Below are 18071 nucleotides of genomic sequence, written 5' to 3'. Positions count from 1 at the left end.
ATGTTGTCATCTCCTTTTTACATATCACCAAGCTTAATCCGCAAATTTATCACTAATTTGTTCCCAAACATCGTTTCTTTTTAATTTATTGTAGTACTGGAAATTGTTAGCATCTGATTAATAATAGTCTCTTATTCTTATAAATATATTCATAATTAATTATAAATTTTTTATCACGGATTATTCCATCTTATCAAAAACTAATCGCATAGACCAATTTATATATATAAATGCATATGAATTAAATCAAATATTTGATTGGGCAACTATCACATTTTCCTGCTTCTTTTGCCACCGTTCTAACTCGGTTATTTAAAGTAGATGTAACTTGATCGTATAAAAAAAAACCTTAGTGCAATGAAAAAATACTAACTTTTAATAGAAAGTTGCGATTCAAACGACGTATCATCAAAATGCTTACGCCATAGAGTGATTATGCGATTGTTCACATAGTGGTTCGCGCCAATGATCGCTAATCAATTCGAGATTTAATTCAACAAAGTGGACACGTGATCGCTTCACGATAATGTACGATTCGAGGTTCAGCTCGATAATGTAGACTCTGCTTTATACATACATATATATATTATTAATTGCTACCTGATTGCGTCGACATCCAGATAGTCGTCAGTCTCGAAGAGGAATCGAAGTCACGACGTGCGATTTCAACCGGATTTTATCACAATTACTATGACAGAATCCAAGAAAATATCCCAGGTTTGTCCTTTTAAGAATATAATAAATGTTTTATATATATATGTAATCAATAACGTATTGTGTATTAATTATTATACGAGATTTCACATTTCAATAGAGAAAAATGTATTGATATGTTTAATCGCGTTTCTTATCATACTTGAGAAATTGCTTGCACAAATACCTCTCGAGAAATGTAAGTTGCTTATAAATTTCATTCTCTGTTCGAAGAGATATGATCCTTTTTGATATTAATAATTTGAAAATATATCTAAATTCGAATTTAATAGTCTTTATATCTGAATCAAATTTTAGTATAAACAAACATTTAATATGATGTTTGATTATTTTGTGGTATTTATGATTTATTTTTTATTATATAATATTTTCTTATTTATAATATTTTCTGAAGATTTTATACACGAAGAAAATTTTATAATATAAATTACATAAAAAATATGTTTTTTTACAACAATTATTTTAAAGCTTGAATATAATGAGATTAGAGTATTTATTAAAAAAATTATATAAGTATTAAATTAATAAAATTAAATTAAATTAATGAAATATTAATAAAATATTATTTATATATAAAAATATTTATAAATTATTTTAAAAAATTGTAAATTTAACGATTATGCATTTATTATATGCATAAAAATATTTGAATAATATAGTTTTTTGTAAAATATAAATGCATATATATATATATATATATATATATATTTATTTATTTATTTATATAATATTATTGATTAAAAATATGATTTCTCTTATAATATGCATTAGTACTTATTACAATTACAAAATTATATCATAATTTTTATTATATTTTTTTCATACATGTTATTAGGAGTGACAATTTTAGATTGAATATGTTTAATGAGCAAGAACGTATCAATATCTCATTTTCGTTTAAAATGTACAAGATATAGAAAGAATTAGCAGTGGAAAACACATAATAACATGATTTTAAATTCTCCATACTCATGCTAAACTGTATTTTATTCTATTATTCCCACTTCCGATTTGCATGTATAATAAAATTTAAAATTAATACGCAATACTTTGCTAATCATATAATCTTATTTATAATTATATCTTGCGATCAGATTAAATATGTTCATTATCATACTTTGGTCAATTTAGGTTGATTCGAACATACCTCTATTTTTGTGAATATGTTAAAAGATTCGACTGTGTTAAATAATTATTAAATTCTTTTTTGAATATAAACTTATGAAAATAATATAAATAATATAATCTAAAAATAAAATAAAAATATCTAAATAATATATTATTGAAGTAGTTTATAAAATATTACTATCTATATAAAAGTATTAATTAATACGAGGACATTTTATTATAGATATTTTAAGTATATTAAAATAAAATCCAAAATATTTTATATATATGTTATACTATTGTAATTTATGTTATACTAATATAATTTAAAAATTTAAATAATTTAATTAATTAAGAATGAGAGAGAGAGAGAGAGAATTATTATCGAGAAAAAAGGACAAGTAATATATATATAATAATCTGAATATAAATGATATATATAAATCTAATTGATATATATAATTTAGTTTGAATATAAATATAAATGATAAATAATTTATAAATTATTCACCGTATATTGTTGCTTCGTACGTTGCCCAGTGTTTTTTCAGACTTGCTTTCCCTCCTTTATTATTTCTTCGTTACATTCACATTCACCTCCGAAAATAAGATTAATTAAGATTAGTTATATACGCAACGATCATGAGACACTTTGAACTCCCTCTCTCTTTCTCTCTCTCTCTCTCTCTCTTCTGTATTGTTTTCGGCTATTTATGCATTAAATATTTCCTTCGTTGACATAGCGATAATCTATATAATACAAATATAACATAGTTTCCGTATGTTATTGGCAGGTTTCGCTCGGACTTGGCGGCGCTTTGGTAGAACATCCAGATGGGTCGAAGCGAGGTAGTTGGGCCAACCAGATCGAATTTGTTCTCTCCTGCATCGGGTACGCCGTTGGCATCGGCAATGTTTGGCGTTTTCCTCACCTCCTATATAGCAATGGCGGCGGTACGTACATATATACGCGCATGTAACCGTGCTCGCACCCGATGTATCTGTCTCACGGTGTACATGGAAAATATGTATTTCTGAAAGACAGAGAGAGAGAGAAAGAGAGAGAAGAAGAAGAAAAAGAAAAGACAAAGCCCATCGAATTAGAGCGTCTTAAGTTATAACTGTCAAACTGTGCTAGTGTGTTTTATAAGTAACAATAAATAGAAAAAATGATACATATTAACACTTATAACTTATATAACTATTATAATTATAAAAGTTTTATTAAATTAAACAAAATTATATTAACAAAAATATAGAATAAATGTCAAAAAGGGAGACTTATATTTTTTATAAATCTTCTTTCTTCTATTTATTGATATATCGATATATCGAATATATTTGTATCTAATATATTTACTCTTGGAATGTGTTCAATAAAGCATTTTGATCTTATGTTTACATAATGTCTTTCTCTTGTTTTTATTTACTTATGAAACACGTTAGCACAGTTTAGCCGTTAAAAGCTTGAAATACCCCGTACATCACTGGGATGCAATATCTGTGTTCTTATATAAGGCGTTGAAAAATTATTAGCACAAACTTTGAAAAGCTGATGCACAAACTTTGAGATTGCGTTGCAGATTTAAAAATAAGAAAAGTAGTTGCCATGTAAACAAAGATCTGAAGACATTTTTTCCGGAAGTAATATAAGTGATTCAAGATGACAATTTTTTAATTAATTATTAAAATTCTTTAAATATAAGTTATTAAATTTTTTTAATAACTCTCCCTCTCTCTTTTTCTTTCTTTCTCTCTCTGTAAATTAATTCCTCCTATATGTAAGACACAAGTGCGATTCTCTAAAATATTTTTTGAAACGGTTAAATAAACACTATGACTTAAATAATGTGTATCAAAATAATTCCATTTAAGATAGAATAATATTCTGAATTAAGAAAAAACAGTTTTATTTTAGGTAAAATTGTAATTAAAATTGTAATTAAATTATTATTATTATTGTTATTATTATTATTATTATTATTATTATATTGTTATATTATTTATTATTATTATTATTATTATATTATTATTATTATATTATATTATATTATTATTATTATTATTATAGGCGCCTTTTTGATACCTTTCATTCTCATGTTGTTTACAATGGGTCTGCCTATATTCTTTCTGGAACTTTGTATGGGTCAGTATACTGGATTGGGACCCATAAAATCTTTTAGCCGCATGACACCAGCATTTCATGGTGTAGGCTATTGCACGTTGGTCGTCATTTTGCTAGTGTTGGTATACTATATGGTAATCATCGCGTGGACTTTATTCTACACCTTCGCTTCTTTCTCTCAAAAACTCGCCTGGGCGTACTGCGATAACGATTTTAACACTAACGGTAAGTAAAAGTAAATCGGTATCTGCTGATGAAGAATTTAGATTTTTGTCATTTTATTTAAACGAGCAAATATTTAATTGAATTTTAGCAGATGCGTAGTTAACTATTACTCATGATTAATTTATCTCTATTTGACTTTTGTAACATTACTAATAATGTTATTATATATAACTTTCGATATTTACATCATTTATTTGAAGTTATCACAAAAATGCGTTTGGCTTAGTAAAATGTCAAAACATTTTTATATAGGTTGATTTTGTGCCTAACAATTTGCAATTTATTCGATCAAGATACTATCATTGCTTTTAGTGTATATAATCGTATTAAATACGTTAAATAATTTTTTTTCTCTATAAAAATATTGTGTAATAATGATAAATGACATTACGTAAAGTATTTTACGTAAAATAATATGACAAAAAATATTTATGATTTGTTTTATTATTTAATTTGTATGTGCTTACATTATAAGATAATATGTTATTAGTAAATAAGATTATTGATTAACATTATTTAACAATATGGACTCCAACTTGAAGTCTGGTTAAGTGATTGTAGCAAATCTTTAAAGAAGATATTATATCGATGATAAGAGAAAAGAGAACAGTGGTCATTGTATTATGACCTGTTGGTTCACGATGCATCTAACACTAGTGTTAACGTCGACAGATTGTTATAGCGGTCTCGAGGATATAACATGCCAGAAGAACACTAATTCAAACTCTATATTTTACAACAAAAGTTGCATGGCCATCGACGCGGTCTGTTCGCATTTTGGTTACTTCAAAGGCGGCAATACCACTCACTGTTTCCAAAACAGTGGCGAGGCGAAGGCCTTCGGTGATATCTACAATCGGACACTGTCGTCCGAAGAATACTTCAGGTACGATATAAGTTGTCACCAGCGCTGCATCGTGTCGGGAGGATCGGGAACGAGCCTTACGTCGCTGTTCAGCGTTGAGGAACGAGACAAAATTTGTTCAAGATCGCGCTTGCAAAGCGTGTAATTGTCGATTGCGTTCAGAGACTACGTTCTTGGTATACGTGGTGCCACATGGGAAAACTTTGGTGGTATACGATGGGAATTGTTCGGATACCTCACTTTAGCTTGGCTAGTGTGCTTCCTGTGTCTAGTACGTGGCATCCAGACCCTCGGCAAGGTTGTTTACTTTACCGCCCTTTTTCCCTACGTTATTCTCACAGCTCTGCTAATACGAGGTAAGAAACAGAAACAGAAAAGCTTTTCTATAACGGTACAGAGGTTCATTGAAATTTAATCCATTAACGGCTAACTTCTTAGTATTTATGAATAAAATTATTTTTTGATATATATATGTAAAGTCTTTTCTCTTATTAAAGCTTTGAAAATGAGAATTATCTATTTAATTAATTTAATATATATTAATTTGAAACCTCTCTAGAAAATGAAAATAATTGGTTAAAATTATCTATATTATATATAATTACGACTGTACTTTAATATATTAATATATTAATTACGTTAGTACAAGCTACTTGAAAGATGTGTTGTATATATGCTTATCGAATATATATAATTTTTACTCTAAAATTAAGAATGTGCCAAGGATTATATTTATTATATTAGTGATTATGGGAAAACATCTTGCTTTTTTTATCATAGAAATTAAAATAAATTAAAGTAAGCAAAAAAAGTTTTAAACAGAAATAACAATTATAATAACTAACTCTTACGTATTAATTGTACAATAAATAAGTCTCGAAGTTTTATTTTTGTGTTAACTGAGAACTACATGTCGAATGATTCGAGATAAATCGGATTTATTATTGATTTGACCTACGTCATTGATTAGAATATCTTCGCTTGGTTTAACTTTTTCAAGCATTTCTCTCCGTAAGCTTTTTCGCATCCGTTCATACAGTGCAACTTTTGTATACGGATCGTGCGACAATAGCATCCTAGCGTGAGAAATCGGATAACTTTATCATGAATGTGACTGAGAGGAATTATTCGCACAGGTGTTACGTTAGACGGCGCCGATGAAGGTGTTTTGTGGTACATCATGCCCAACTTTTCAACATTGAAAGACGCCAAGATTTGGGCGGACGCCGCCTCTCAAATCTTTTATTCACTCGGTATCGGCTGCGGATCTCTAGTCACCCTCGCGAGTTACAGCAACTTCAGCAACAATTGTCACAGGTGCGATTATATTAAAATGATATTTTTTGCTTACATCTGTAATAATAGAAAAAATCTAGAAAAAATAGTATTATATACATTCATTTTATAAATACATTTACGAATCCGATCGCGCGAATAATTTATCGCAAAACGTAATTATTAATTAGTTACATTGACTAAGCACTGCGAGTATTTATAAATTTCCGCAGCACATTTCAGACATTTCAATTTTTTTGCGATATTCGTTGCATATTTTGTTTTAACTCAAAATTCAATGACGTCGTTTGAGGAAAAGATAAATTGTTGTTCGTCACGATCAACCGATATAACATCAAAACTAACTCAAGTATAAGGATAATAAGAGTAAATTAAAAGTGATTGATTAAATAATCAAATATTACTATAATAATTTGATTATTAAAAGCGATATACAAGTAACATAATGACATAATAATTTCTAGGTAGTGAATAGTCTTCTGCATACCACATTTTAAATTTTAATATTCTGTAACAGTGCAGATTATTTTTTAATTGCGTTTAATAAATACATATATTCTATATTTAACAACAAGCAGAATAAAATAAACATGTACACATTTCTTTTACACACACACACACACACACAAAAGAGGATGAAGAGGTAAAAGAAAATAAGGGATAAAACCTTAGGATTTTGTTGAAGATCAGAGAAACAGAAAAAGATTGGATACAATAATAGATTAGAAGAATCTTTTATTTTTATTTGAGAGAGAGAGAAAGATGAGTGTTTTTCTCAAAACAACACAATGTTTTTGTGTTAGCTTTCCTTTGTTCTAATGTAGTTTATTCCTGAGGTTTATCCAAGTATTTTATTAACATCCTCTGTACGCCCTTTGTCGAGTGCATGATAATTTGATTCTTGGCTCTCCTATTGTCACACACAGGGACGCTATTTTTGTCACTTTTACGAATCTATTCACATCCGTTTACGCTGGCTTCGCAATATTCTCGATACTCGGATTCTTGGCCCAGCAAATGCAAATGCCAATCGACAAGGTGGTTCAGGACGCAGAGGGATTGGCTTTTATCGCTTATCCAGAGGCAGTGGTGCAGATGCCGTTCCCGAATCTCTGGGCCATTCTATTCTTCTTCATGCTCTTCATACTCGGCCTCGGTAGTCAGGTAAGTAGGCGAGCGATTTTACATCACGGCATCACATCATTTAATCCTGCGAGACTGAAAGCGCTGCGGCGGCGATAAACGGAAGTGAAAAAATATTATCTCATAAACGTTTAAGGAAGCTATATAAGAAAGTATTATTTCCATTTTCGCAAGGAAAGCCGAGAAGAGATACCCCGCTTCCACTCCTCGTCACTTACGATGATGAGAAAAATAATTATTAGTGCGATGAAGCGAGTGGAGACGGGAGAGACAGGAAGCAGGGAACGAGAGATGTAAATTTCAATTTTCCTTCGCGTAACGAGAAACTTCGCTGCGCTAACTGCGTTTGTTCCAAGTCGTGTATATTCGTAAAATAGGTCGACTCATATACATATACTCTCGCCTTCTCTGGTTATTCGAAATAATTTAACTGTGTATATAATAAACAAAGCAAAATACGTACGATATTGTAGAGTAATCATACGATTCGAATTTCTAGCGACAGTCCGGAATTTGAATAATATTCATGTTATCTCAATCAATAAAAGTAGATTTCAATTGCAACCAAGAAAGAAATATTTACAATTTGTATATATTGTCTTTGTCTTTTTTACAATTTTGTTAATGTGTATAAAAAATGCTCTATATAAGATTTTGTAGAAAATATGTTTTATATTATATTATCTTATGCTTATGGTTATTATTGCTGTTATGTTTTGCGATAAAACGCATAATAATTAATATAAATTTTATTCCACTATTTATTATATATAAAAAAAGCATTTTATACCTCGGGAATAAAGAATTTGTATCATAATAGAAGGATTAAAGGATTGTAGAATTGTATCAATTTTCATGCTTTTATACACCATAAAATATTAATCTGATATATCTGATTTTTGTTATGTTTATATTTCTGATTTAATGATGTAACGATATCCTATTGTATCAATACAGCATTGTAGTTTAAATCGAAATTAAATTATTTTGACTTGATTAATTTTATCGCATATTGTATCATACGTATTATTATTATTATATAATACCTATAAAATATCGCGATATTTTATTCTATAATGAACAATTTGACAAAGCTATAAAAATCGCTCGATGAAAACGCTTCTTTTATCGTTTGTGTTATGTGCTGATTTCTTTAGATACGTAATAAATCGATTTCTCTATGCACAGCTCTGCAAATAGATTTTGACAGTTATAATGCAGGCATTAACAAGTTACGTAATACAGACTCACAGGAAATATTGATCATCATAATAGCTTCTCCGTTACTTATCGACGAGGTTATTTCACGAAGATTTCACGAACCACCCTGCTAAGAAAGCACTATTCAAACGTCTTGAGAAACGACTGGCGTATTTGTCAAACGATGCCGCAGGCAAGAGGGATGCGCTTCTCGCTTTTGCGAGTGACTAGCCTGAGCGGCGATCGTTTCGTGTTGCTTTTGCATCACAAAACTCTCGGCGTTCTCAGAAGTTCATATATCATAAAAGAAATTATAGCTCACCGTCTCAAAGTAAAATCTACATCTTCTCTTTTCTTTCCTTCATCCGTTGGAATCTTTTCCAACGAGTTTTCTAACGAGTCATTTATGATTCTGTAAAACAATCACGAACGAGTAAAAAATCGCAAACATGTGTTTCTATCTTGTGTTTATATCATATAATCGATAATATCTTCCTTATGATGATGATTGATACTATTAAAAGTAACTTTAGCTTTTTTTCTACATATATAAATGTACATATATTTAGTTGACTAAAAAGGTCTTACCATTTTCTTTTAATGTCAAAGACAAGTTAGACATTTTTTTCTTTCCCAAGAAAATTTGTACAGACTGGAATAATCTGATGATGCAAAATTCAAAGAAATGGCGAACAAAACAAGACATTTCAAGTTCCAAGATTTTTTATAAATTAAAGAATATGCTTAAAGAATATGATTAAAGAATATGCCGAAAATGCATCTTATTCTATTTCATATTGAGATTTGCCAAACATGATAAACACCATCAATCTTAAAAATTTTTTATCAATGACTCGTGTTGGAAATGTCTACTTTTAAGTTATGTAATTGTGTATTAAGTTCATATTTTATTTGAAAAACAAGATGACTTTTCAATTAACTCAATACATGTATATTTAATGTACATTTATGTCTTCACATCTAAAGATAAAATCATTTTTGTATCAAATAATTACATTTATAAATAAAGCTGCTAATCTATAAATTATGTAATATATTACATAATATTTTCATTTTAAAAAATTGGTAACTAAAATTAATTACACTTAAATGCATTTTCTGACAAAGCATTGTTTGTTAATACTGAAAAAAAATAATTTATTATTATATAATTATTTTTAATCAGTTGCGTATTTTATTTTACTTTATTTTCTTTTTTTTTTGAAAATTTTCGGCCTATTATTGATCAATTAATTAGCTATCAATATGATGGACAACAATTTAAAAATTTTACATTCTTTATATACTGATATTCTAATATACATTTGAAGAGCAAAAATTTGTGAAAAATATTGTAGAAAATATAGTATAACTCTATCGCATATATAATCACAGTTATTTTTCATTTCAAAATATTAAAACAAACCGATATGGAGTTACAGAGAGACTGAGCCGACTACATATATAACTTTGAAATAAATGTATTAGTAAAACTTTATACAATATGCCACAATATAACAGTAAGAAATATTCCAATTATTGTTTTTTTGATAAATTAAATATATCTTCCAAAAGAGTCAAATATGCGACGTTCAGTTTTCTTTTAACTTGAAAATCTGATAATTTTCAAAATTGAATAATTGGAACACAATCCTAATTAGAAAACGAAGAGTAGCTAAATATAATAGATAAAAAGAAAATAAAAAAGAGAAAAGTAATGCATAAGAAAAGGATAGCAACGAAAAAAGAAAAATCTTTTCAGTCATTCACTTTTTACGATACAGTTTGCAGGCGTACAAGCAATAAATACTGCCATACTAGACAGACGTCCAGATTTGCGAAAATATGAAAGCCTTGTGATATTGGGAGTATGCGTTACCTGCTGGCTTCTAGCGATTCCGATGGTGTTCGACGGCGGTATCTACTTGTTCAAACTGATGGACTGGCATACCGCCTCATGGGCGATCCTATTGATCGGCTTCGCCGAAATCGTTGCACCCTCTTGGTTCTATGGATGCAACAAATTCCTAAGTAACATTGCTGAAATGAAAATAACATTTGGTCGTTTTCTCCATGGCTATTGGTGGTTATGCTGGGTAATCCTCGCACCTCTCACTTGCCTAGTAAGTACCTATTTTCTTACTACAATCATTTCGATGCCTGTTTAACTCTTTTGTTACTGGTCATATGCATATAGCTATAAGATATTTGCTGCAGCCAGAGAGAGCTCAGTTAAAAATATACAAATATATAAAGGTTTCAAAGTAGTAGTAACTGGATAGGATCTTGTTATTTTAGTGTTGTAATTTTTAAAGTTTTAATTGCCGGCAATAATAGTGCTAAATTAATTATATCTTGAATATATAGTTGAAATTTTTTGCTATAATTTGAATATATATATAAATAACATTATTAACGATTTAATTTATTATTTAATTTATTATGTATTTTATTTGTACTATATAAATATGGAAATACGTACATATGTATATATATATGTATTTATCGACAAAATATTATTAATCAGGATATAAATATCCTGCTATTTTTATATTTTAAATAAAAACGTTAAATAAATCTACATTTATTGCTGTATGATAATTAGAGATTACAGACATTTTTTCAAAATTTCTCCGAACGATTGATAATTTACAATAAAAATTTCTGCAGCTAACATAAATCATTTTGTGTCGCTTCAATTTGCTATTGTTATTGAAATAAGTTTCTCTTTTACACGCGCGCCCGCGCGCGTTCGCGACTAAATTGCACGACAATCAAAACTTTAATGACAGCTCCAATGTATATAATTGCTAAACGGTACAATCGACGGTAGTAACGAGGGGAAGACGCGGCATCACGATGCTTAATCCCGTCGAGGTAAGGAGCCCACGTTTATTAACTGTAAACTTTGCAGAAAGTTGGCGACACAGCGAGAGAATATACCGTAAATTAATTTCGACCACCGCATAGAGACGATTAATCGAATTTATATGGAAAGTAGAAATTTAAGCTTAGATCATTGATTGCTGTGAAAGAACTCCAAATAATATATATGCTTCAGATGAAAAAAGAATGAAAGAAAGAAAGAAAGAAATAGTCTTAAAATTTTGTTTTATAAATTTTATAGGAAATATTTTATAATAAATCTAAAATAGTTTAAGAATTTATTGGAAAAATTATTCTGTTTGAAAATTATCGTGTAAATATACATTTTTTTACAAATAGTTATAAAACTACGAAACTACGAAAAATTAAAGTAAATTAAAATATGATAAATTCACATGTAATAAGCGGTTTCGTAAGAGATTAGATTTTTATACAAGTTTAAAAATAACAGTACAATCAATAAGGGAATAATATGTGCCAAAATAATTCGAAAATATACATTTTTTCGTACAAGACTTCGTTTTCAAGAAAATTGATTGAGAAGTTTGAAAAATTAATATAACATATTTACACTCTCTTTTTTGATTAACGTTTTGTATTATACATCGCCGATTTATTTCCATTGTTAACATTACAGAAATATGTATAAAAATACATTTTATTTAAAAAATTGAAAGCAATTTAAATTGAAAACGAAAATCATATATCAATATGTAAGCTCTATTTTTCAATAAAGAGATATGAGAATTATATAGATATTTCAATAATTATTATCGAGATAATAATATAATTCAAGTTTAAACATTTATTAATTTTCAAATTTTTTAAGTTAATTTTCTTAAAAACAAAGTTTTGTTTAAAAAAATTTTATTCTACTTTTCAATTTACTTTTATACATGTAAGAACTTTTAATTTTCCTTTTTTTCAGTTAAATTGTTTTCTGATTCATTCTATGTATACAAGATACATAGAAAATTGTGGTTCAAATGAAAAGATTTCTCGTGCAAATTTAAATCGAAAATGTAGAACATTTTTTTTTTCATACACGACTTTATTTATAATAAAATCAACATCGAGTCTTACGTATCTTATATTTATTTGAAAATATAATCTAAGATTTAAATCAAGAATTGTATAAATTGCTTTTTACCGATAAACAATTTGTACGTATATTAATGTGGATTAAAAAAGAGATAGAGAATACATCAGAGATAAGAATATATATAAATAATCTGAAATGTATATAAATAAAAAAAATACGGTACAATTATATCGATTCTTTTTATCTGATTCTATCTGAACTTTTTAAATAGATTATTAAAACTTTGGACTGGCAAAACTCGCCATTCGGTGTCTGGCTTCGCTGTTCGCGTCCCTAGGAGGTAAAGTGTCGTATTTCCCACGACCAGGCTGCTTAATTAATCCGGCTACCTGTCGCGAGGCACGCCCTTGCCTCCGCAACCCTGCTCGCGTGCCGAGCGAATTTTTATTTATAACGGCTGAATTTCGCCGATGCCATCGCGGGGATTGAAAATATTTCCCTCGATGGGCGGCGAACTAGTGACCTGCGAAAGTTAGTTTTGATTAAAAATTCGAAATCTCCCTTAATTGATAATTGTGTCACGCATACGCGCTGTTTTTCGAAGCTTTACATACGGGACTAACGGCAACCGGCTAACCAACCGCGCTTTGCTTTTTATTCACAGGGGGTCTTTGGATATCAACTACAACAAACCGACTTCCGAGGACGTTACGGCTCGTATATATTTCCCGACTGGGCGGGCGTAATTGGAATTGGGATCGGATTGGCAACGTTGGTGCCACTGCCAGTCTTCTTCTTTGTACAAGCCTGCAAGGCCGAGGTGAGACAGTTATTTATGTACAAAAGAAGGATTTTCGTTAGCTTACAAATGCGTGACTTTTTTTAAGGTTTTCGGATATAACGGTCCTGACAGTGTAAACAAATTAGTTTAAAAAGCAGGCGACTTTTTGACTTATTGTTCCATAACATACCATAGATACATTCCAGTCTATCGATGCTTTACGAGCTGTATGCTTTTACTCGTCCTCAATTTTCTCTTAACTAGAAACCCGTTTTTCCATAGCGTATCTCGAAAATGATTGAAATCACATTTTCGAAAGAAGCACGAGACTAATTCGTTTTTTATCTATCGTATTTTTTATTTATCGATGTATATGTTTAGCTGACTCCTTTTTTTTTACGTCTATGTCTCTTTTGCATATATGTCTGTCATTATTTATAACTAATTTATTGAATAATTTTTTTCCTGATAACTAGAAAATGAAATCGAAACGTTCATTATTTATATTTATTACTGTAAAATTTCTGTATGTATAATTCAACGACGTACCAATTATCCCGCCTTGGTTCTTATTATTCTGATTATTTTTTTAAATATAATTTATATCGTGGAAACCCATTTTTCTTTCTTTGTTGAAATCTGTCATGCTTACTTGCTGTACGGAAATTTATCATCTGCTTTTGCTGCTTTTATTTTTGGAATTTCTCGCCTGATGAATATTTCTCGCTCACCTGCTACAACATATCACTATTTTTCAGCTGTATTCTATATCAATATTTTCTTATTAATGAAATATTTTCATCCGATATTAATGAGTATAATTATATACTTTTAATGACTTATACTTATTTAACTGTAATTCCTTAAATGACTCCACATTAATACTCGGTTTATTTTTATTTAAATATCGTTTTCTTAAATTACTTTAGTACCAGTGTGCACAATGCTTTGTTCTAATAATTATCTCTGTCTCTATTACTTTCGTATATCTAAAAGATTAATTCTAGTTCTCTATCTCATTACTAATATAACTTAAAATAAATTACCTATTTATCTATCCAACTAGTCGATCAAAGATTCATTCGAAAGTATTCATATATTTACTAAGTCGATCCATATATTAAACGAATTATTTAATTTTAAGTTTATTGAATATTTTTTGTAAAATTCTAGTCATTAAAAATAAAATATAAATACATTATATTCTTTAAAATAAGAAAAATATAAAGAGCCTCGAAAAATGTCGAAATTATCATTTCGTTTTCCAACAGTTTTTTTGTAAAATTCTAATCATTAAAATAAAAATATAAATACATTATATTTTTTAAAATAAGAAAAATATAAAGAGTCTCGAAAAAATGTCGAAATTGCCATTTCGTTTCCCAACGGTTTTTTGTAAAATTCTAGTCATTAAGATAAAAATAAAACATAAATACATTATATTCTTTAAAACAGGAAAAATACATAAGGAGCCTTGAAAAATGTCGAAACTATTGTTTCGTCCCAACGGTTTAAATGCGACATGCTGTGCATTGAAATGTTAAGAATACCTCACTTTCTGCGAAAAATGTACCTTTCTTTGAAAAGAATGTATGAAACAGGTAAAAACCATAAAGTTTTCGGAGAAAAGTTTGAACTTTCGAAAATTTCTTAATAGCCAGAATTCTTTTTGTTGCTTAATGACTTACTGGTTGGCATTCTTTCAGAATGAGAGATTATTGTATTAAGGAGAAACGCGCGGCAATCTGGTCATTAATTTTCACTAATGGAGAAAGTGGAAACAATTACGAAATCACTTAATGGTTTTGACCAAGTCGGTCTCATTCTTTGTACGTTCAATTAATCAAACTGAAATGAATCAAAACTTTTGCCATTACACGCACGATGCGTCCGCTAGCTGCGTATGACGTAAAAAAAAATTCCTGCCTGTGCACAGCAAAAACATATATGTTAACCACATTGTAGCGTTATTACATTATTACATGACATTATTATTTCCGCTGTCTCTCGATTAGAGCGAAAATCTCTCGATAGCTACTAGCTACGTCACGCTGTCAGCGCGGCGGTGGTTACGGACCGATTTAGAAGTTGCCCCGGCCCGTGCCGTAAAATCTCGAAAACTCGGGGAAACGTCTTAATACAAGTTTTTCTACGGTACGTAGGTAATCGTACTTTGAAACGAAAAGTTTCCCCGGAAGCCTGCTGGCTCTTTCCATCGCTTCGGATACAGGGCCGCCGCAAGCGGGATGCGCAAATCGTGCGCCATACAAAGGAATCACCGTACACAAAGAGATGTTGCGAATTTTGACAAAATTGAAACTGTACAAAATAGTGACATTTATTTTTTAAAAATCATTTTGCAGGATTGAATTTTTTAAATTAAATTCAAGAGATCTACTACATATATTTAAAATTTTTTTACAGACAAATAATATTTGTATTACTCGTTACACATATTTCGCAGACACACAAATATGAACACCATAGTTTATTTTTCCCGCATTCTTGTAATTTCTGACTGTCATTTGCTGTTTAAAAATATTAGTTATTTTTTCCTTTTTTTTAGAAAAGCATTAAATGAAATTTTACATAAAATGTTAACAGCGGCCCTGTCTGAACCGTACCCATTTCTATAGAGAGAGAAAGAGGAAAAGAAAGAGAGAGAGAGAGAAAGAAAAAGACAGCTCTATTCCTTGACCGCTTCCGCTTTCTGTTAGCCGATAAATTTAACATTACTCTTATCTCCCTTTCTCTGCGTTGTTTTTTTGGCCATTCCACACACACTTCGAAAGTACTTGTGCGGTTTTGCGCGAGAAGATATGATTTTGCGCTGATGGCACGTATCTCACCCATTATCGGTTCCGCAACAATTTAATTTGCACCCTTTTAAATGTTTTCAGAGCTTGAGAGCTTTATTTCAACCCTCGCCGTTATGGAAAGCGGCCGAACAAAAGAATATACTAGATAATGACAGCGTCAGCACTGCGGTGATCAATCCGACGTACATTTCCTCAGAAAAGGATTAGAATTCTTGTACAAACACACAATAGATAAATTCGAATAGATAACTCAGATAAATTCTGAAAAATAATTTCCTAATGTAAGCCGAAATAATTTCAAATGTCCAAAAAATTTAATATGCGAAAATATTAACGAAACCAATCTAAATATTTTATGTTATTAATAGATCAGTACACTCGTTTATTTTTGTAACATATTCAAACATTGACTATCTCTTTAGCTGAAATATAAATTTCAATAATGAAAAATATCTATATTGAAAGATCATTATATTAAAATTATTCAAAAATTATCATTATATAAAAAAGTTATAACATAAAAGAATTTGAGATAAGATAGATATTTATATATGATTTTTTTATCATGTTTGCTTGAGTTAAGTTTCTTGTTTGAAGTTCTTCTTCGAATGTTAAAGGAGTACGCAATACATCAAGTTTTGAAAGCTCTTTTCTTTAGACAATTTTGAAATAAACATACGAATGGAATTTATTATTATTCATGTAGTGGCAGTTAAACAGAATATTGGCATTAATTCGATAATAGAATGAAGACGTCGGCGGAGAAAATAAAAAAACAAAAATGTTATATCAAAATAATATAATGTGGAATAAAAATAATGTAATTAATAAATCTTTACGTTCTCGGAACAAGTTTTTAATTTTTAGTCTTATTTTTAAGTATTATATATATATATATATATAAAACTATCTTCACATTTTATATAAAACTCTTAATTGAGTATATTAAAATACATATATATGTATATATGTATAATATGAATTTGATTTTTCTAAAGAATTTATAGACATACGTATGTGTGCGCACGATCACGTATGTATATATGTAAACATGTCATGTTATATATTTTATGTCACAATATGTCAAAATAAGTTAAGGAAAATTTCATAAGTTATTGATTTTTTGAATGATTTTATATGCCTTAATACATTGTACATAATACAGAAGAATCGATGTATGTAAGAAAAATTATATAATTCCACTTAAAAAAATAAAGATTATCTTTATATATCAGTAATGCTTTCATTTAAAATAAAAATATGTTGCTCACACAAATTACCTTCCTCGTAGCTCTATAACTTTATCTGAACTTTTTTCCAGTATCGTCAATTTTCAAACAATTCGCTGGGGCATTTAAAATGGGACACAGTGTACACATTCACACACATATAACATAACACATACAGTGAACCAAGCTTTATGCCAAGTACTCAGCCAATAGATCGTACAACACACAGCAATTAGTTTTTAAATCTCACCCACATTGCGCACACATATACAATATATAATACATATATAACTTTATATAATAAGTGCTTATCACTGTGTGTGTGTGTGTGTGTGTGTGTGTGTGCGCGTGTGAGTACAAGGAAAATATAAAATTAGAACAATAAAATAAAATAAAATAAAAAATGCCTTATTTTGTGATAATAATAGCGAAAACTATCATAAAATCTAAAAAAATATATATTATTGAAATTTATAATTAATCCTATAATATCACAAAAATTCATAAAGAAAAAAATACGTATATAATTCATGGATTTCATAAAAAAGAAAGATAATTCTTGACGAATTTTCTGTACAATAAATTTCCAATGCACATTATCCCGCATTATTTTTTTTCGAACATTGTAATTATAATGTC

General features: G+C 29.2%; 1 protein-coding gene across 1 annotated transcript; it reads left to right on the top strand.

The window, feature by feature from the left end:
• The first annotated feature begins 487 nt into the window (after positions 1-487).
• On the top strand, positions 488-17409 carry LOC145975675 (sodium- and chloride-dependent betaine transporter). The gene is made up of 10 exons (XM_083106330.1): positions 488-717; positions 2616-2775; positions 3893-4171; positions 4844-5057; positions 5199-5392; positions 6173-6353; positions 7259-7496; positions 10460-10798; positions 13268-13423; positions 16285-17409. Exons 1-10 carry the CDS (start codon positions 691-693, stop codon positions 16408-16410), a joined length of 1914 nt encoding a protein of 637 aa, XP_082962456.1. The 5' UTR covers positions 488-690; the 3' UTR covers positions 16411-17409.
• The last annotated feature ends 662 nt before the right edge of the window (positions 17410-18071 follow it).

The sequence above is a fragment of the Camponotus vicinus genome, unplaced genomic scaffold (assembly GCF_025532165.1).
Source record: "Camponotus vicinus isolate PSW18456_S1 unplaced genomic scaffold, iyCamVici1.0 SCAF_8, whole genome shotgun sequence".
Classification (NCBI taxonomy): domain Eukaryota; kingdom Metazoa; phylum Arthropoda; class Insecta; order Hymenoptera; family Formicidae; genus Camponotus; species Camponotus vicinus.
The sequence above is the reverse complement of the archived record's forward strand: the minus strand, read 5'-3'. Positions and strand labels throughout refer to the sequence as shown.